This window comes from Typopeltis vanoorti, chromosome 12 (genome assembly GCF_054136105.1).
Source record: "Typopeltis vanoorti isolate ZY-2024b chromosome 12, IOZ_Tvanoo_1.0, whole genome shotgun sequence".
NCBI classification, from domain to species: Eukaryota; Metazoa; Arthropoda; class Arachnida; order Uropygi; family Thelyphonidae; genus Typopeltis; species Typopeltis vanoorti.
The window spans coordinates 77998881-78021927 of NC_143560.1; the positions used below are offsets into that span (position 1 = coordinate 77998881).

The 23047-nt window shown below is 35.0% G+C and overlaps 1 protein-coding gene across 3 annotated transcripts in view; it reads right to left on the minus strand.

The window, feature by feature from the left end:
• The window catches only part of LOC150100911 (protein VAC14 homolog), a 315351-nt gene that overhangs the window by 154605 nt on the left and 137699 nt on the right, over positions 1–23047 (minus strand). For all 3 annotated transcript variants that reach the window (XR_016549127.1, XM_090401162.1, XM_090401163.1), the window contains exon 6: positions 9085–9194. Coding sequence is in view for 2 of the 3 variants with exons in the window: in XM_090401162.1 (XP_090257288.1) it covers positions 9085–9194 (110 nt within the window). In the remaining variant the exon portion in view is untranslated. The remainder of the gene's footprint in view (positions 1–9084; positions 9195–23047) is intronic.

Here is a 23047-nt window from a genome sequence, read left to right on the forward strand (position 1 = left end):
TGCAGAATGGTTTGAGCAAGCTGGAATTATGGAATTTCACATGTGACTAAGCTTGTCACATGTGAAAATGGCTATCAGTTCAATGTTAATAAATGTAAAGTCATCCACTCTGGTGTGATTACACATCCAATGTTGTATTATATTGGCAGGATTATACTAGAAGAAACTGATCATGCTAAGGAATTTAGTAGACAGGAATTTGAAGTTCAAGGATCATACAGCAAAAATTGTAAATACTACTCAGAGAATAATTGCAATGCTGAAACGAACATTAACATGTAAAGATATGGAAGTCATTGCGCCTCTTTACCAGGTATTGATAAGGCCTTACTTGGAGTATTGCACATAGGTCTGGCCTGGTCTATGGGTTTCCGTGGCGATTCTGAGACAGTGGAGAGAGTGCAAAGGAGAGTGATAAAAATGATATCAGGATTATGGAATACTCATTATGAAGATAGATTGAGAAATTTTTGGCTGCAGACACTAGCAAACAGGAGAAAGGGGGGGGGGTTAACATGATTGAGAGTTACAAACTTTGAAAAGGGTTATACAGAATTTCAGTAAATGGAATTTTTCATTTTATGGAGTGTGGGGAAAGGACACAAGGGCATCCTCGGAAGTTGAGAAGGAATACTATCAAGAAGAGGGCGAGGGCTAGAGTTTTCTCTCATGGAGCAGTGCGTGATTGGAATGTACTGCTGTTGCGTGTGCAAGTAGTGAGAATGAATTCAAGAACCAGTATGACAGCTGGTACAAATAGTGTGGCTTCCCTCAATGAGTCTCTGACTCCCTGGAGGTTTCTCTTAATAATAATAAGTCACAGCATCACCCTCGATAATATACCCTTGCAAAGTGGTCACTCAGCAAGTCAACTATTTTATCTGCATTTGTCACCTCATGACCATCAGCTCTCAATGAGGTTATTCTTCCATAGTCATTCGTCCTCTTACTGGCCGCATAGCAAAAGGACTCTTTGGGATTTCATTTGGCCTGCTTGGCTGGTTTCATCGCATAATCTGATTTTGGCTTACTTGCCATACTGGTTAACTTTCTTGCTTGACCATTGTACTGTTCATTAGTTTGCTGATCGCCTTTTTCCTTATATACCCTCCACAGCATTTTCTTTTCCTGAAGCTCATGCTTAATGATATTACTCATTCATCTAACTCCTACCTAATGAACATTTCTTACATTAGGTATACAGATTTAATGTAGCTTAATCTATATGTGCCTTAACTATCTCCCATTGCATTATGCATTACTACCATCCTTCCCTTGCAAGATTTTATGCCATGGCTAGGGTTCAGGCTTCCTCCTAAGCATATCATAATCATCTGCCTTGCAGTTCCACATATACCCCCTTCCTGAAAGAATATTTATGTTTTGCAATCTCGAAAGTCAAACCACATTCCCTTTCTCCAATCAGAGAGAATATCACAACCTTAGTTATGGGGAGCTTTTTTTGATCCTATGACCAGGTCCAATACTCTTGCACCTTGAATCCCTTCCATCACATTCTACCTCAAGTAATTATCTCTCACTAGGTGTATAAGTACCATTTCCTTCCTGCCATGTGATCCCCTTCCTTCCAATCTATTCCTCCATAGTTGAAGTGTCCCATAATAACACTCAACATGCACTTGTACTAATTCGGTGATGCATGGCTTCTAGATCAGCCCTGGCCTATAGCAGCAACCAAACCATATATTTTGTCTCATTGGCTTTGATCTCTCACAAGACTGCTTCAAATGAACAGCCACCTTCCTACCTATCTCCTGTTATTTTTGGCTGCAATCCATCTGCTATAATCAGCAGTACCCTTCTCCCATTCTATCTTCCTTGAAAATACTAAACTCTTCACAGTCTATCCCTGTTATTACATCATCTGCTGTTAGCCAAGTCTCACTAATCTCTAAACTTTTGGAGAGGCTGCACTAACCAAAGCCAAAAACTCCTCCCTCTTGTTCCTGATACTTCTAGCATTAGTATATAGAAACTGCAATGTTCCCTTTGGCCTGCAACCCCTTTGACTTCCTGGATTGACTATCCTGTTCAATATTTTTGCTTAAAAGACTAGATTCCACACTTGTTGGTCATCCTCGCACTAACTCACCTCAAGGGTGCCTTCATACACACTCCCCTGCATCCACCCCAATTGCTTATGTTTTTTTTTTGAATTTGTTCTTCAGCATGCTCAGTGAATGAACAAAGCTATCGCACTAGACACCTAACACCAAAACCATTTAGATGCAGTCCGTCAGCATTATACAAATCCTTTCTCTCAAAGAAGCCATAGGTCCACAAACTCTACATCATTCCTCTACACCAGCTGCTTATTGATTCATTTGTATATGCTTTCCTCTTCAATTCACCTCTATCATAGAATGGCAGGAGACTTACAAAATTCACTTTCTCCCTCTTCATTTTTGCTTCATCCAACACCTCCTTCACATACTCACTCATAGGATACTCCACACCTCTCAGATCATTAATGCCAACCAAGACAATTCGTTCTTTTGCCTTACTTTTTTGCATTCAGATGGCATGACTAATATCATTATTAGTACATCTCAACACTAACCTCAGCTATAATCTCTCAGACTGTCATTGTGATGCCACCCAACTTTGGCATTTATGAGACCTTGAATGCATGTGCACTCCCAACAATGAAGAGATACATGGAACACCTTCAAATATTAATGCGTTAGCATTTTAATGTTTAGAATTTTTCTCTCACAATGTTTGTTGGTATTTTTCTCATATTATGCAACCAACAAAGTCTTCTAAGAAGATGAAACTAGTTATGCATTTTATTTAAAATAAAATAACATTTCTATTTTTATTTCTAATCTTATAGTAATTTAATCTGTTTCAAAAATATGTCTCTCAGCCAAGTCAATCAGTTATATCATATTTCTTGCCTTTATAATGAGGCAACATACAGAAGCATAAGAAACTTCCAAAAGACTTTCTGAAGAAGTGGCATAAACATCAACAGGTTAGTGTTTCAAGCATTATAAATTCCATGACCTCTTACCACGATTCATTTCCTTAAGAGAGCACATTAAAACAGAACATGCCAAAAGAATATATCATAGAGCTAAAAAGGAATTTATATCATAAATTCTTAATAAAAGAATTTATGATATAAAATGTACTTCAGCACATATATTTTCCCAGAAAACTTATCTGCTACTATTGAACAAACTTTAGAAAGTGATAATTGGAAACTTATTAAAGATACAATCAAATTACAAACTTCCAAGACTCAAAATAACAACAACATAAATTTAAATAAGCAATCCGAAGCTCTAAAGCAAGAACAAGAAAAATCATCTAAATCAAAGTTTCAATTTTTTCCTGATAAAATTGTTAACAAATCTAGTTACAACCTTTCTAATGTTGAAAAGAATATTCTTAATAAAGGCTTTAATTTCGCGATGTCCCCAAAATCCATTCCAATGGAGCTGTTACAAAAATTGAAAGGGCTACCTCTTTCCTTCGTAATCAAGAAGCTAACTTACTTCATATGGAATCCATTTTTATTATCAACAATGCAAAACCTCCTACAGACAATATCTCTCCAGCAGAATGTCAAGCAGTAAAAAACTACAACAATAAAACAAAGATACAATAATTCTACCTGCAGGTAAAGGTAACTCAATTGTCATCCTGGATACCAAGGAATATAATAACGAAATGTTCCAATTATTACAAACACATACTTACTCTATTCTTGACAGCGATCCAATTCATGAACTCCATAACCACTTCTAAGAACCACTACAGTTTTATAGAAATATTCAATTATCTCTTCGTTCACCTCATCCTTTAATATCCCAATTATATGGATTACCAAAAATTCATAAAGAAAACACTCCAATTAAACCAATGGTGAAAGCCATTGATTTGCCTACATACAAGCTCTCAAAGTATTTAGTCAAATCTCTAAAATGTTTATTACATATTAAACCTACATATTAAAAAAGAGAAAATTATGGATAGTTTTGATGTCGTTTCCCTCTTCGCAAATGTACCTATAGAAGTTCTAACTCTCTTTAAAAGATAAATTATCGAAAAAAGCAATGTCTTTATTAACCCATTGTGTTAATTCTGCTTATTTCCAGTATAAAGACACTATTTACAAACAGAACTTTGGTGTAGAAATGGGCAATCCTTTATCTCCCATACTGGCGAATTTGTATTTAGAATCTTTTGAGGAAAAAAGTATCTCTTCATTCCCATTGAAGCCTAGGTTATGGAAAAGATATATAGATGACATCTTCCTAATCTGGAGTCATGGACCTGATTCTTTAACACGTTCGCTGCCAACTACGAGTATACTCGTAGTGGGTAAACCTGCTTCACAAGCCAGCTACGAGTATACTCGTATGACGCTTACCGCCGGGAACGAGATTATTGTAGTGACCTTGAAGAAGTGAAAATGCTTGGCTTGTGGGGCTAGCATCAAAACTGTGTATTCTCATAGACCGTATATGCTCTGTACAAGCCAACTACGAGTATACTCGTAGGACGCTTACCTCCGGTAACGAGATTATCGTACTGACCTTGAAGAAGTGAAATTGCTCGGCGTAGGGGAACAGACCATGCCGAAGTAGCGTGGCAGCGAACGTGTTAAAGAATTGTGTAGACCATCTTAACAGTCAACACCCGAAAATCCAATTTACTGCAGAATTAGAAATTGATGGTTCTCTCTCCCATTCCTAGATGTCAAATCCACTCACATGTTTGAGAAATTGAAGATGCCCATTTACAGAAAACCCACTCACACCAACAGATATCTCCAAGCACAGTCCTATCACTGTCCACCTCAAAAACTTGGCATTATTTCTATGCTATGCAAATGTGCTTGCTCCCTCCTCTGTGAAGAAGAGGATATCAACAAAGAACTTAAATTTCTTCTTACAACCTTGCAGCAAAATGGTCATTCAAAACAAATAGTTAATAAGCTAGTATTCAATCCACCTGCTCACCATATTGAAGATAAAAATAATAAAAAAGGCTACATATCCCTACCATATATCAGTTCCGTTTTGCCTAAATTAGCTGAAGTTCTAAAAAATATAACATCTGGACTTCTTTCACTCCTCTACTTAAGCTCTGTTCCTTGCTCAGTATACCCAAGCAAAAACATAACTTGAAATATCCTGGCATTTGGTCCATCGATTATGTCTAGAAGAACATAAAAGAGACGAGCAAGCACTCTGTCGAACCACATCCTCAATTCTGCTGATGGTAACAATGAAAACTATCATTCACCCAGTCGTGAGACAAATCGGAAAATATCTTTTGATACTATGATGAAATGGAGAGAAAAATTGTAGAATCTAAAGAAATTGTTCTCAATCCAGTACATCTCGCTACTAACCTCAGCTATAATCTTTCAGACTGTCAATGCGCTGCTATCCAACTTTGGTGTTCACAAGATTTTGAATGCATGTACATGTGCAACACTGACGAGATACATGGAAGACTTCAAATGTTAATACATTAGCATTTTAATGTTTAGAGTTTTTCTCTCACTACGTTTGCAGATTTTTCTCTCATGTTATACCCAATGAAGTTTTCTTTCTGGTTATTATTTCCAGTTTAAGAAGAAACTAGTTGTGTGGTTCATTTAAAATAAGATAGTGTTTCCATTTTTATCTCTCAGCTTATAGTCTTTTAATCTGTTTCAAAAATATGCCTCTCAGCCAAGTCAGTTTATATATATATATATATATATATATACATGTAATTATATATATATATATTATAATTTTATATATATATATATATATTAATGTCTCTTTTTATTCAAAAACTCCAATATATTTAATCCAACGTTAAATGGACATCATTAGGGAGACAGACCGGTAACTACATTTAAAATGTGAATGAGTCAAAGTATGCACATACTAGCTTGGCCACAGCTGAAGTATATGATCACATTATTAGAGTTCGAAGGAAAATTGCAAAAGTTGCATACATAAAAAATAATCTAAAATAACTATTTAAAAAAAAAAATCTGAATAATTAATAGTAATCACTTCTCAAAACTTACTGGCATACAGCCTGGTTTTTTTTCCACATGTGTAAGGTAAGAAAGTTTCCAAATATGTCTAATACACCTCCATTAAAGCTATTTAAATATTTAAAAAATAAAAAATAATTTATTATTTTTTTACATAATCTGGAAAACCTGCTCTGGAGATCAAATAGAACATTTTTTAAAGCCAATTCAGGCTTCTAAATAAAGCAGTTGTCTCATATTTTTTAAAAAAAATTCATCTCCATGTAAGGACATTTACAAATGACCATACTGACCTCACGACCTGTCAAACTGAGAGTGGATAAGCTAAAACATCTAGCCAACAAGGCAGGCAATCCTTTGAACAATGAAACTGATATGAATCGTACAACCTCAAGTGTAACCAGAATGTCTCTTAATCGATATATACAAATTTTTCCATTAAGGAATTAAATACATAGAGTAAACTACACTTGCAAAAAATAGGATCAGTTGTATTTTATCCGTGGCAGAAATCATAAAGGATTAAAAGTGATCTTCATGTAGCTTCCTCAGTGAGAGGGTGCAGTACCATGTCCTTCCAGTTCTCTCTGTTAGTGGCTTTCCTTTTCGTTTCTGCATAGCCATGTGATCCTGTCCATGATCTTATATCTTCAAGCCATGTCCTTCGTTTTTTGCCTCTTGATCCTTTTCCCATAATTTTTCCTTCTAAAACTGTTAGTATCCTCTATCCTGCTGAACCTCTCAGTACATGTCCTGCCAATCTCATCTTTCTCTGGATCATTTCCTATAATAAAGATCTCTGTGTTTTCATTCTCTGTCCATGGGATTTTCAGAGCTCTCCTATAGCACCACATTTCAAAGGCCATTATCTGTTGCCTTACTCTCTTCTTGAATATCCAGATCTCACTTCCATATGTGAAAATTGGCCACACTAATGTTCTTATCATTCTTTTCTTTGTCTCGACACTCACAGAACTTCTGAGCAGATCTTTATTTTTCCAGAATGCATCTCTAGTTGTGGCTATTCTTATTTTTATTTCTTTATCTTGATTTCCATCAGCAGTAAAGTAGGTGCCTAAATATTTGTATTCTGTTGTATGTTCAATTTTCATATTGGTTATGAATATTTCTGGCTCGGATCCGCTTTCTTTTGAGATTTTCATAAATTTGGTCTTTTTTGCATTTATATCTAATCAAATTCTTTACCTTCTTCAATTAGTAGCTGCAGTAATTTGATTAATTTGTTTCTGTTTTCTGCTATTAGAATCGTATCATCAGCATATCTAAGATTGTTGTATTTTATACCATTGATACTAATTCCTATTTTTTGTTTTTCAATCTTTTTCATCACTGCCTCACTATAGATATTAAATAGATTTGGTGAACGGATACAACCATGTCTAACGCCTCTTTTTATTTTCACTACAGAAGTCTCATTGTTAAACAGCTGCATTTGCTGTTTGGTATAAATCATTATTATAATCTTAAATACATGATCTTCTATGTCTAATTTATCTAATATATTGAACATTTTATTATGTTTTACCAGGTCAAAAGCCTTCTGAAAGTCTATGAAGCATATGTAAATGTTCCTCTTTCTTTCAAGTGATCTTTCTATTAGTATTTTTAGTTCCAGGATAGCATTAATGGTTCCCATTCCTCTTCTGAAGCTTTTCTGTTGTTCACTCAATTCACCGCTTATGGCTTTTTCAATTTGTTTGTTAACAATGGTTAAAATAATTTTAGATGCATGGGATATTAGGCTCACAGTTCTGTAATCCTCGCAATTTTGTGCATTATGTTTCTTTGGAATTGGTATGCAGATAGATGTAAAAACTTCAGGTAATTGTATTGTTTTATAGATATCCTGGATGGATTCCACTAAATAGTTATTATTGCCAGTTCAAAGCTTTCAACAGCTCAGCTGGAATATTATCACACTCAGGGGATTTATTATTAAGAAGATTCTTGATTGCGTGTTCTACCTCCTTTCTTGTGAATAAAGTGGTATCTGTTGTTACTTTTAACTTAAGGTGTTGTGAATCATCTAACATGTTACCATTATCATCATCATAGAGGTCTGATAAGTACTCCACCCATCTTCCATTTATCTTTTCCTTATCAATGAGTATGTTTCCATCTTTGTCCTCGATGTTATTAGACTGTGTACATTTTGCTTTTCCATTAAGTTCTTCCACTTTCAGGAATGCTTCTCTGGTTTCGTTCCTATTTTGTAATTCTTCAATCTCAGTGCACTGCCTATTTATCTAGTTTTCTTTCAATCTTTTACATAACTGTTTGATTCTTTTATCCAAAGTTTTATATCTTAACCTTTCCTCTTCATTTGCTCCTCTTTTCCATGTTCTTCTTTCATCAATAAGGTTGATTACCTCTTGAGTTATCCATAGTTTTTTCTTTCTTTCTTCTTGTTTATTGATGTGGTTTTTAGCAGATGTTATGATAGCTGCTTGTAGTCTATTCCACTGAGAGGGTTCATTTTCATTTTGCATTTTGCAACTGTGCAGACAGCAGTTCTGAAATATTTTCATTGAATTTTGATTTTATTATTGGATTTTGTACCATTTGCAGATCCCATTTTAGGGGTTGATTTCTTTTAAATTTTAGTGTTTTCAAGTGAATTCATCTTCATTAAGATCAGTGATCATTTTAAATATGTGAATTTTCATAAACTGTGTCCTAAATATCATGGACAACACAGAGAGCAAATTATTCACCAATTTCCTATTAATTAAAATATTTCTTCATACAGCAAGAAAATATTGTTTTAAATAATGAGATCTGATTTATTTTAAGCATTCTCTATTTGTAGGCAAAATGTAAGATATACTGTGAGAAGGCACAAATAGAAAAAGAAACCAATGAAAACTTGATAATGAGAAAGAATGTGAAATGGCAAACAAAATACTGTCTGGAAAATGAAGTGATATGAGACAAAGTTTAATCAAATAATAATTTAAATTATATTAAATAATATTTGTAGAAACTAACAAGATTTTAGAATGTAGCAGAGAAATTTGTCCAGTACAAACATTTTCCTAATTTCTGTAGTTGGATCCCCTAAGATATGAAAAAGGCCATCCAAAATTTCAGGTAGCTGATTAATCATGTTTATATCTGGAACTGCATCAAGAACTGATACCTAATTAAATTAAAAAAATAAAATGTAACAATATCTAAATTTGAATATCACTTAAATACTTATTAAAGAATTCTGCAATTTAACTTCTAAAAAAGTAATGTTTTCATGGAAAAATTAAATAGTTAATTATTTTTATAAAATTAAAATACAGGTAATCCTCGCATAACGCAGATGTTAGGTTCCATAGAAATGTCGTGTTAGATAAATCGCGTTATGTGAGACTCAGTTCACATAGAAAAAGTAGGGTTATCTTCCGAAATAGTTTTTTGTTTTTATTTTATTTTTTATTATGATATAAACAACGACATATCCAACAAAAATATATTTTTAATTTAATTCACATAATTCGTGTAAGTTAAGAAAACATATAAACTAGGAAACAAATACGTAGTACAATATAAACTTATAAAAATTACAACTTGTAGGTAAACTTCATTGCACATAATGCATAAATGTTTTAGGCAGAATAAAATAAGCACATATTTTAATCGGCATTACTGTCTTCAAAACTAACATTTCATAGATGTTCTTTATTTATGAGTGGCCAGACGTCATCATCACTTGAAATCTCTTGGACATCATTAGTATAATTCTCATTGCATACTTCAGCTGGTTTAGTTATCAAGAAGTCAGTAATAAGACCTTGCTTACCACTATGCTGCAATTTTTTTTATTAAGTTCATAATATGGAGCTAAACAAATATCCAATTGTCCCATGAATTTTCTGGAGCTCCATTGACAGATTATGTGCAAAATAACTTCTTAACCTTGTTGTCAAGTCCAATCCTTCTGCTAATTTCTTTAAACTGAATTCTTTACGGATTCATCACAATCAGAATCTTCGGCAGAACTTTCTCTACCATTTGGTTCGTCATTTATTAATTGTACCAGTTCCTTCTAATTTAAATCTGTTTACCATTAATTAATTCAATAATTTAGTTTTCAACCATATCGCAAAAGCCCTCTAAGTGGCCATTACTATAAAAATAAATTTTTACATAAAAAAGCATTACATATACTGAGAGCCAAAAAAGGCTTCACTTCGGCAATTCAAAATTATACAAATTAGATATTGAATCCAACATTATTTCAAAGCCAAATATATAGAAACTCTAAGATAGGAATTCTAAGAGTTTCATGCTGAATATATATAGAGACTATAAAAGTTTTGGCAGATCCAAGCATGCGCCAACACCTGTTTAAGGCTAGGTTAACTCGTAGTAAAGGTGGAGTAAGTTCTGATCACTATCCTTAGTATTTTCCATAATGTAAAGCACATCTCCTTACGGACATGTATGATGCTATACATTATGGAGAAAGGGTCACTACCCAGACCCGGTTTCGACCTTTTTTGAGGTCTCATCAGTGAGTAGGTAGACCCAGATGTAAATACTGAGGCTGAAGTGGTGCAGAAGTTATTCTTTACCATACAAGTTGCCAAAAGGTGCACCAAGAATTACTGAGATAAAGAGCTAAAAAGGCTTCACTTCGGCGATACAAAATTATACAAATTAAATGCATATTGAATCCAACATTATTTCAAAGCCGAATATATAGAAACTCTAAGAGTTTCATGCCAGATATATAGAGACTATAAAAGTTTCGGTGGATCCAAGCGTGAGTCAACACCTGGTTCAGGCTAGGGCAACTCGTAGTAAAGGTGGAGTAAGTTCTGATCACTATCCTTAGTATTTTCCATAATGTAAAGCACATCTCCTTACGGACATGTATGACGCCATACATTATGGAGGGAGGGTCACTACCATGCTTGGATCTGCCGAAACTTTGACAGTCTCTATATATATTCAGCATGAGACTCTTAGAATTCATATCTTAGAGTTTCTATATATTCGGCTTTGAAATAATGTTGGATTCAATATCCACTTGATTTGTATAATTTTGCATCGCTGAAGTGAAGTCTTTTTGCCTGAGGCTCTTTACCTCAGTAATTCTTGGTGCACCTTTTGGCAACTTGTATGGTAAAGAATAACTTCTGCATCACTTCAGCCTCAGTATTTACATCTGGGTCTACCTACTCACTGATGAGACCTCAAAAAAGGTCAAAACCGGTCTGGGTAGTGACCCTCCTCCATAATGTATAGCATCATACATGTCCGTAAGGAGATGTGCTTTACATTATGGAAGATACTAAGGATAGTGATCAGAACTTACTCCACCTTTACTACGAGTTGCCCTAGCCTGAACCAGGTGTTGGCTCATGCTTGGATCCGCCAAAACTTTTATAGTCTCTATATATATTCGGCATGAAACTCTTAGAATTCCTATCTTAGAGTTTCTATATATTTGACTTTGAAATAATGTTGGATTCAATATTCACTTAATTTGTATAATTATAGCATTACATATTGTATGTAACTCACCAGAAAATAGTGCTCAGCTTGAGATAAACACAGTTATGATTTTTAATGCGCTTTCCTGGCAAAAAAAAAGAAGCCAATTTTCAACAATAAACACTTTATATGGTAAACAATTGGCATACATGCATGCTAAAGGGTATTTTCCCTAATATAAATTCACTTCTTATGACTACATGCATGATATGGGTAGATGCAAATTTAACGAAGATAAAATATGATTTTTAAGCCACACGGTGAAAAATATATAAAAAGATAAAGGGTTACTACAATTTGTAGACGGTGTTATATCGAAACCGCATTATACAAGGATTACCTGTAATTAATTTTAAAATTTTACAATGCTGCTAATACAATGAATACATACTTTGGATGTTCTACAAAAATGTTCCTCAGAATTAATTAATTCAGAGTCCCTCAATTAAATCATGTTTGGTTTCTAGAGTACTCTGGATTATCTAGCCCTCAGACCACCCACAGAATTAATGTGCTACAAGTACATAATTTTTTGTAGATTAGAATTCACATAAAAAAAAAAAAAAAAAAAATTTACACAATACAGCTACAGGATTCTACACTATTCTGCAGCCGAACCTTGGAGACCTGCAGCTGAGGTTCAGCTGTTGGATTTGCAAATTTTAAAACAGTATTTTGTATTTAACTCCCCCTTCCCACTCTCAGGCCAAATATAGTGATGAATACAAAATATCAAAGGATAAGGAAAATATTTTCTTACTCAAATCGCTTAAAATAATCTTCAAGGAAACAAACACCTTTGTCACAGCAATCATATGAGCTTTAGAAAGACCTGGAAAACCTACCTACTGTGACTGCATTTTATTCAGTTGTTCAGATTTTTCTTAATGTCAAACACTGTCAAATTAGCAACCCTTTGATCTCCATATCAACAGGTGAAAGGGGAAAAAAGTCTGCTGTAACAAGTGAGGAGAGCGAGGAGGGATGGTTGAGCACTGTGCCTGCTTGAAAGCCATAAACATTTGGACATGATCTGTGAGCAGGAATATGATCATGCTAAAACTGCTAACTATACTATTCCACTAGGTGCATGCACTTGATTATCAGCAACAAATGTTTCAATGATTCTTAAACAGTAACTCCTGGAAAAAATTCCTTATGGATTACTCCTTTGTAATTGAAGAATGTAATAAGCATGCTTTTGATGTGCAATTTTCAGAAATGAACTTTTCTCGTCATCCTTTTATCTTGACAGTGACTGCTCTCATCCCCAGTAATAATGGTGTTTAGGAAAGCCACATTTGCTATCAGGTGTTTGAACAAAAATCTTTGCATGCAATGCAAGTTTTTCCTTATCACTCAAATAACTGTCAATGATGGAGCCACATGCAGCCTGCATTTTTGATTCCTAATTGAAGATATATATATATATATATATATAATTAAAGAAATTTAATGACTAGAATCCAAGAGAACTACTACTAATACTAACCTTAGCTATAACCTATCTGATTGTCACTCTTCAACTATCTAACTTTGGAGTACTTGAGATCATACATGCATGAATGTGTCCAATAATACTATGGCACCCAGAACATCTTCAAATGTCACTCATACATTTATTTATAAGTAATAACTATAATTAATCTATAGCGGTAATAGTAATTCAGTTGGAATGCAGTCACCCGTTATTTTCACCATACTAAAAACACTCAGGATCAGTATGATGTTTGTGTATCGGACTATTAACCATTATAACAATACAGAAGACATACCTGACTGCCAAAGAACAGGTTAACCACATTGTGTTAGAATGCAACAGTTTGTGAGGGCTATGAATATGCCTCTGCCATAATCCTGTTAGAATGCAGAAAGTGATGCGAGAGATGAATGTTTTGCAGAGAATGACGTCATGTACTAACTGATCACCTAGAGATGAGAGCTTATCATTCTACTGAACATTTCCTAACACTAGCACTTATGTGGCAGAGGGTGATAAAATTAAAGGCATTTCTCCAGCACTACAAGAGTAACTGAAACAGAGATATCCTCTTCACAAATGAAAAGATTTTCACCACTGAAGAGTCATTTAACTGCCAAAATGATCAGGCATATGTCCCAGATGGTCACACAGCATGTGACAGGATTCAGATAGGTCATCACCTAAAATCAGCGATGGTTTGGTGGGGGGTGATGTATCAGGCGGCATCAAGACACCGTTCTAGCACCTGTGGTACAGTCCCTGAACAACACATTGTTTCACGGTAGGCAGTGGACCATAAGGTGAGGACCACACAACACTGGCTGGAGGCGAATGTGCCGGACCAGATGTCACCATCTGATTGACCATCTGGAAGTCCCTATCTGAATACATTGAACTTCAAATTGTGGTTGGAGCATGAGAAAGTATCCTGCAACAAACGACAACCCAGCATTTAGAGTGAGTAGTGGCAGCATTACCATTGGATGCTGTGCATGTTGTCATCAATATATGGCCTCACAAACTTCGGGCATGTGTGAAGGCAAAAGAGAGAAATTCTGCACATTGAGTGCTACTATATGCATGTTATACCTGTGGTTTGTATGTGCTGAAAGCTGTAAATAATTTACTGTTAGATTAAAGGTTTATGAGCTGTCCAAGTTGTGCAGCCTGGTTGGCCGAGTGGTTTGGCATAAATACCGTTTACCATAAGTACTGCTGTAACCTGTGTCCTGATGCAGTGTGACCTTTGATGTCTTTGTGTCATAAAAATCAAAATAATTAACTAGCTGTTCAAGTTGTAACAGCATATGTCATATAGCTGAGTAAATCCGTTGCATGAAATATATATATGATACCTGATATTTCCAAATTCCAACTTAACATCTAAAGTTTTACCTGTCATCTTTCAGTTGAAGCCGTTCTCAATATTGCAAGTGTAAGCAATCATTTAATTATGCATTTGTTTGCAGTTTATGATATTTCGTTTATTATAAAATCTCCTATACTATCATCATCATCAAATTCCTGCCATGTACCCTCAATGGGTGTACAGGATATGATAGTACATGAAAAATTTACATTATCACTAACTTCCTATCTACAATTTTCCTGCAAATCAGTGTTACTTGTCAAGACTCCAACATTATCAGATTTTATATTTCTATCGTCTAGGGCATTTTGCACCATATCAATCCGCCTATATCTTGGTCTTCCTCTGGGTTGTTTTCCTGCCAACCTGGCAGAGAACACTTGTTTTGTTAATCTTTCCTCGCCCATTCTGTTTAAGTGACAATACCAACTGAGATTAGCTCTGCTAACGCATTCCTGGAACGTATCTCCTATACTAACTTCCAGTTATTCCAAATAACAGGCACCCCCTCCCCACCCAAAAAAAAACAGGGAGTTCAGATGTTAAGTAACTGCCAGCTCTAGAAGTGACATATCAGAGAACAATGAATCTGAAGTAGGGAAAGACATAATAAAATGCAGCACAACTGAGTCTGTGCATGTGAGGGGGAAAGGGGAATTACTTCCAAAGTATGTGTGTGTGTGTGTGTGTTGTTACAATAATCTACCATTTATCCAATCTTCAAAACAACAATCCTTCAATTAACTGACCTTCAATTACCATGACAGTAAATTGCCGGCTGTGTCAAATAAATGATAGATTACCGTAATGTGTACCTGCCTAGTTGGCCGAGTGGTTAGTGTATCTGCTCTTCAGCCAAGAGACAATGACCTGCGTCCTGGCGCAGTATGACCCTTGATGTCTTTGTGCCATAAAAGATCAAAATCAAATCATCACTGTAATATGTACCTATTTCACACAACATCCAATTCAATGCATTCATGATATTTTGTACTGACCACATTCAGTATATTTGAATATGGGACACAGATGCCAAGCACCACCAGATGAGATTAACTTGGGGATCAGAGAGCCTACTTAGGAGCAGCAAGTTTAGAGGATGGGAAAAACTGGAAAAATTCAATCTCACCCATAAATTACAATTTTTTTTTTTTTTTTTAAATACAGATATGCATTTATGTATATTCCTATTGAATGCATATTGCGTCTTGCTCCTGAATCCTATCACCACAGCCTCTGCAGAGTGGAACAAATGTTTATTTTATTTACTACAATGATAACATATTAAATATAGGGGTAAAGCACTTTCCTTTTATTCTCGGCACAAGAGATTAAAAATAAATAACAATTAAACAACCAAATCTGAAAAACAAAAATTCAAGGCAATTCAAAGAACTCTCATTACAATGATATTAAAATCTCATTGCTAGCTGCAGATTTTCAATGATCAGCTGTATCATTTAAGATATCTGGTCAACAAGTTCTAAAACATCATTCAGTACCATGGAGACTAATCAAGCTCATTAAAAAAATGTGGCAAAGGCAGAGGAGATAAGTTTCATTATCAACTTCTCTATTTTGAAGTTTGTCCACATAAATGTACTACCTACTTGAAACTACCTTCCAATCAAGAAGTTTATCTTCGTGTTTGGTGTTGAATGCTATTGCTTTAATGAACAAAAAGCCATAATGATTTCAATTAATGAATATTCCCATATAAATGCGCATACTACACAAATATATTGTACAAATGGAAGTTTTTTCACTTGGTTATGCTACCAATTATATATTTGGTTTAATCCTAATAAGAATATTGTACAAATTTTGGAAACTATGGAAACTTTATTTAACTGATCAGGAAGTTCTTGGAATACCCAATTCTTAAAATAGATAAAAATGAAAGGAATGCCTTAGCTTTTATGACCACCAGTTTAAAAGCTAATCTTGTCCTTGGAAACCATCCCCGATACTTTTATAGTTTACTATACTATATACGGCATGAAACTCTCTGATTCCAATCTTTGAGTTTCTTATTCGGTTTTAAAACAATGTGGGATTTAATATCCCCTTAATTTAAATAATGTTTATATCGCCGAAATGAAGCCTATTGGCTCTTTACATTTAAGTAACTTAATGGATACACCAGTTTGACAACTCGTATAGCAGAGTATATAAGTTCTTTTCGCTATACCCTTTGGTATTAATTTGGTCTAGCTACTCACTGATGAAGCCTCAAATCAGGCTGAAACCGGTCTGGGTAGTGACCTTCTGCCATAATGTAATAACAGCATACATTTCCTAGGAAATGTGTTTTTACATTATGGAAAATACCAAGAATAGCGATCAGAACTTTACCACCTTTGCTGCGAGTTGCCCAGTTATACTACGTGCTAGGACTACTTGCATTAGCTCATGCTAGTTATCGCTGATACTTTTATAGTTTACTATACTATATTTGGCATGAAACTCTCTGATTCCAATCTTTGAGTTTCTTATTCGGTTTTAAAACAATGTGGGATTTAATGTCCCCTTAATTTAGATAATTGAAATCATGTTTATTATTTAATTAGTATTATTTTTAATTATGAAGATAATACTAATATTTTGGGAAGTGGAGATTTTAGAAAATTAAAAAAACAACGGGGGGGGGGGGGGACCTGGAAGGTGTAAAAGATTCATAACTGTTTTGTTTTAGACATGTTGCTAAGGAATTAGTATTAAGTGTATGGCAGTTTATAAGGCATATCCATTCAAATAATGTCTAGATATGTAATTATATTTTTTTCTCTAATCCTTCTTTTTAATCTATTTTTTTATCGAGTTATTGAGAATTGAAAAAAAAAAAAAACATAGGAGGTAGATTTAACTCATCACTGATATAGTGAGAAGCTATAATGAGAAACTTTTTTTGGTCCCCTGGTGCTCAATATAAACAAGTTCAATTGTATATATAAATATACAACTGCGTAGTAATAAAAACTGAACATGTAACAGACATATAAGTGGTAATTAGTTTACGGAATTAACAACGCATATAAAGTATATTAATTAAAGGTAACTTTAATGAATAACTTCTATATTTCGGCAACGTCACATTGCCATCTTCAGGAACATAAAGATATGGTATGTGCACGCAGGCACTAACACAAAGCAAATGAGGAAGAAAGCAAGAAACTAATATTGTTCTTGTTTCTAATATTGTTCTTGCTTTCTTCCTCATTTGCTTTGTGTTAGCGCCTGCGTGCACATACCATATCTTTATGTTCCTGAAGATGGCAATGTGACGTTGCCGAAATATAGAAGTTATTCATTAAAGTTACCTTTAATTAATATACTTTATATGCGTTGTTAATTCCGTAAACTAATTACCAGTTATGTCTAACCAACGTATAAGCCTTGCTACTAGAATCAAGACATATAAGTATGCATGATACGATAAGATTACTTGGTAATCTACTATTTAATGGTTCTTTGACCTGAGTCAGTTCACTGCTGACACAGTCCACAGCTACAAAAATCTCTCCCAATTTCTTCGTTTGAAAAGATTCTCTTTTCCACTGTATTCCAGCAATCCTCACAATCTCATTTTGCAATTTCTTCTTTGGTCTTTCCTCAGCCTACTGCCTTATAGGTTTCCATTCTATTACTAATTTGGACCCTCTTATGCATCCAAATCTTCTTTGAATGTGCTTCTAAGTGTCGTGTCAATTGCAAATTTCCTTTATTTTTCTATGAGTAACATTCAAATTTAGAAACCATATCTTTATATAAATTCCATGTTATGTATATTGCTTGGAAAGAAGTCAACAGACACCCCAATGAGCAAAGTGCATCATGCCATGTAAGGAGTTGTGTTGGTAGCTGGTATAAATTGGGGAAATATAATGCTAGTGCAACTGTGTCCAGGTGAAATGGCTGCAAGAAGGGATCTCATGGAGTTTGAAGGAGATGTAGTGATAGGATGCCATGTTGCAGACTTATCTATTTGGCAAATTGTTGACATAGTACTCTGTATAAAGAGGACTCCAAATTATAGTATTTATAGTCCAGTTAGTTTTTCATGAGTGGTGGTAGTTAAAGTATTGAAGACATTAGTAAGAGACAGAATGCATGACTGGGTGGACAGAAAGATGATTATAGGAGGACTGCATGGTTTTCTGAAGGATATGTCTTGTCTTTTTATATATGTATCTGACCCATACACACAAGATAACAAGACCTATAGCAACTCAGTATTGTGTGTGGGCAAAAGAGTAATATGCTTATTTTTTATAATAAAGTCTCAGCTGAGTCAGATTAAGCAGATGACAACACAGTCATCTGTTATCTGTTATCATCATAATATAACTGTAGCATTGTGAATAGCTTTTTCAGATCTACAAAACTTAAATACAGATCTCTGTTGTATGCTGTTTCTGACATCTGTTTGTCATAAAATGAAAATGTTATCCTAAAAACATCTATTTGACCTCAACGCAGCTTATTCATCAGGTTTCTCTTCCACAATTTTTATTTTAATTTCTTTTTAGGTATTCTTGCATCGGTCTTACCTGGAATTCTTAGCCATGAAAATCCTCTGTAATTGTCATTCAGTTTTTCCTTTTTTGTAGAATAGAGCCTTTAAAGAGCTCTATTCTACTCCATTCTGGAATTCTGTTCTGAATAATGTAGTGTAAAACTTCTGAATATTTCTGATCAATTATTATCCATTCCAGCTGCTTTTCCACATTTGAAACATTTGATTACTTTTTCTTTTTTTACTTCTGATTGCATTTCTCTTGAATATTTTCTACCACTGTTCTTACATTGCTTGTTTCATTTACTAGTCTTTCAAAATAATTACTTTTGCCATCCAATATACCTTTTACTTTCATGTCACCTTTATCATTTCTCATTCCTTTTACAGTACTCTTTACTGCATTTAGATTTTTCAGTTGTGTCCATGGTCCTGTTATTTTTTTTCTATATATTCTTACTGCTGTTTCCACGACTTTTGTTTAACTACACATAATTTAGCTCTCTAAAATGTTCTTTGTATTCTCTTAATGTATCTGCTGACTTACTTGCCAGATACTTTTCATATGCTATCTTCTTTCCAGAACTGCCTCTAACTCCCTCCTTCCACCATGAGGTGCAGATTTTTCTATGCTTGCAAACTTCTCCACATGCTTCCCCTAGCTGAATCAAAGTTTTCTTCACAGTTTGAGTCTACAAAGGTTTAGTTCATGTTTTTAAACACTTGTTATTTTGTGGATATTTGTATGGCTGAGTCTACATCTCTCCAGTAAAATCTGCTTAACTTTAATTCTTTTTTTAAAATTGCTTTATATATTTTCTTCTTATGATATTCAACAGATGTGTACTGATTAAAGTATAGTACTAAAGATGTATACTATTAAAACATATATAGAAATCTTGAAATATATTTTCAATCATGTATCACCTCCATGAGAATATTGAATGATTTCTGGTAAATAGGGAAATAAGCAAGATAATGTTGCCTCACATCTGACTCAGAAGAAGTGTTTCATGAACTAAATTGGAACAATGGCATTGCTAAAATTAATCTGTTTTTCTCATGCTGCGTAATATTACTCCCAGCAGAAAATGGGATGACATTGAAATAAAGATTAAAGGAACTCGCCTCAGTGTATTGTTACATTGCATTGAAGATAAACCGTAGAGAAACATTAGTAATAAACAATGTCAAACATTGCCTAAAAAATTATATTGGAAAGCCATGAAATTTTATTTGGCTGGAGGTGGGGGGGGGGGGAGAAAGAGAGAGAGAATCATCATATTTATGTGGGACTTATTTTGAAAATCAAAGATGGACAAACACAAGAAATAAAAAGAATATTCTATTACATCTAGGTTGCATGACTTTTGTGAATATGAAAGATTCTTCAAAAATAGCTAACTAGTTTGAAGAGAAAAGTTTTCACCCTATACATCTTGCCTGTAATAACATACACTGCTTGGAAAGAAGTCAATGAAACACCATAGTGTGAGGAACAAACAGCCATGGCATCCACCTTAATAAGATGTAAGACTACCTTTCTCTGCAGTGATTGCAGCAATCCTATGGGACATACTTTCCACAAGCATACAATAGCGATCAATGGGAATTTTTAACTATTCTTCCTGTAGGCATGTAATGAGGTCTTGGACTGTTATGGTGTACATGTCCCTTGACTTCACTTGATGCTCCAGTTCATCCCACACATGTTCACTAGGTTTGAGATCAGGACTCTGTGAAGCCCATTCAAGTGTGGTGACATTCATGTCCAAAAACCATGCCATTACAGCAGTAGCCTTATGACATGGTGCGCATTGTCTTGCTGAAAGAGACAATGGTCAATTCTGTAGAAACACAAGAAAGTAGAAAGCATTACATTGTCCAGAATGTTCAGATACCTCTTGGAGTTTAATGTTCGTGGCTCCACAAATAGAGGTCCGAGGCCAAACCAGGTAAAACAGGACCATACCATCATACTGCCACTTTCAAATTTCATAGTTGGGGTTATGCACTCTGTTAAGAGATGTTCACTGGGCATTTGCTGCACCTGTCCATCTACTTGGTAGAGGGTGTAGTTGATTTGTCACTCCATAACTTTCAGTACTTTGCAGACTGAAGATGATACTGCATTTTGGTTTGGGTAATGTCGGGCTTGCATACTGTGGTCATACCTGGAAACGCATGCTGTGAGCCTCGGTTCTGAATGTTTTTGTGCAGATGTGTGTTCCAGTCACTGCCTGAAAATTTGCATCCAGTGTGTCAACCACTAAATGGTGCTTTTTTGCATATTATCCTTCACATCACTACTCACCATACTCACGTTTGGTGAGTGGGTGGGTCTTCCACTGTAATTAGCACTTGCATTTGACTCTCTGTGCTTCCATCTCAGTATGGATCACCGATCCATACTGAGATCCATTCTGCTTCCTTGGCACCTTCCCAGAACTGAGACTTAAATTACACAGACTGCTCAGAGGCGGTGCCAATTCCCTTGCACTTTTCTCCTAATACATTGACTGATATGCCATCTAATCCCACAGCCACGATAACATTAAGGTTCTACAATATCATGCACATCTCAATTTATCTACCTCTATTTTCCCACCCATCAATATTACACTTGGTGCTGTAATATCTCTTCTCGAGATGGTGCATGATCACTTAGTAACTAAACTATTTCATTTTGTTCTGTTACCTCCCTCCCAACAACACTCATTTTTAAACTCATCCTTCCATTATCATTCTTTCTTTTCTTTGCCATATGCAAAAAACTCTTTAGAATTTATTTAGCTTCATTAGCTAGTTTCCTCTCATGCTTAGTCAGGTAAGAAGAAGAAAGACCTATACGGGAAGGCAAAAAAAGGTCTTCCTTCCTATGCTCATGTGCTTGCAGACCACTTTTTTTTGTTATATTTTCATTGCAATTTCTTTTCTTTTTCTGCAACTCTGCTTAATGATGCTATAACTTTTACCTGATTTATCCTCCTGGCTCTGGGAATAGTCTGATAGTGCTTTCTTCAAACACCTCTTAACTATCTCTCATGCAGTGCTAATCCCCCGCCCCCAAATAAAAATTCTTATGCCTTGGCACTGGTCTAAGATGACTTGTTACTTTGTCATAATCACCTGCTTTGTAAATCAATATATATTCCTTCTTCTTGACCTCCAGGGTCAAGATCATGATTGCTTTGTCCATGTGGAGGCATTGTGGTCACCCCCTTACTGTGGGAGGTTATCTGATGGTAAGACCAACTTTCAAACCTTGAGTCCCCAATCATGACATGTAATTATCTTTTAGCAGCTATATAAATTCCACTTCCTTCCATCTCTATTCTTATTAAAGTCCCACATAACATTACTTGTGCTGTGATCATTGTGCCAATTTGACAATATATGAAATTACATTTTTCCTTATACTTCCTGGTCTATAGCAGTAACCAACTATATATTTCTTCTTGTTTTCTATCTTACACCAGATAGCCTAAAATGATCTACCCTGAGCATCCCTATCTTGATATGCTTCTACTCTTTTTTGGCTTCAATAATTTGGCTATCATTAGTCAAACCCTCCTCCCATTCTTTCTCTCTGTCAAGACGGGAGGCCTGAAAACAGTTCTATGTTTGATCTCCGTAAAATCCTCGAGTTTTTTTAATCCTTAGCTCATCTATGGTATACCAGCGTAAGATTCGTTTATAATCTTTTCTAGATTGGATCCCTTGTATCCTCTGTCAAGCAAGTCCAACTGTCTAACTAATGCCTATAACTTTTGGCAGTATTTAACTAACCAGTGCCAAAATCTACTCTTCATTATTTTGAAATCTTCTGGCATTATTATATATATAAACAGCAATACCACCCCCTTCACCCACACTCATTTACCCCTTGAGTAGATTTTCCACTGAAGTTAAGAACCCAGGGAAGTGGATTCAACATCATATGATCACTTGCCCAGTAATCACCAATAATTACCAGTAATCGAGGCTGAATACACCACACTCACCTGCACTCCTAAACACTCCTGTTTCCCTAAATTCCCACTGATCAATGCTTTTTCAAGAAACCTAACCCCAAATCCATTCAAATGCCACTATCCATCTTATATAAGTCCTTCTGTCCATCAAATTTACTCC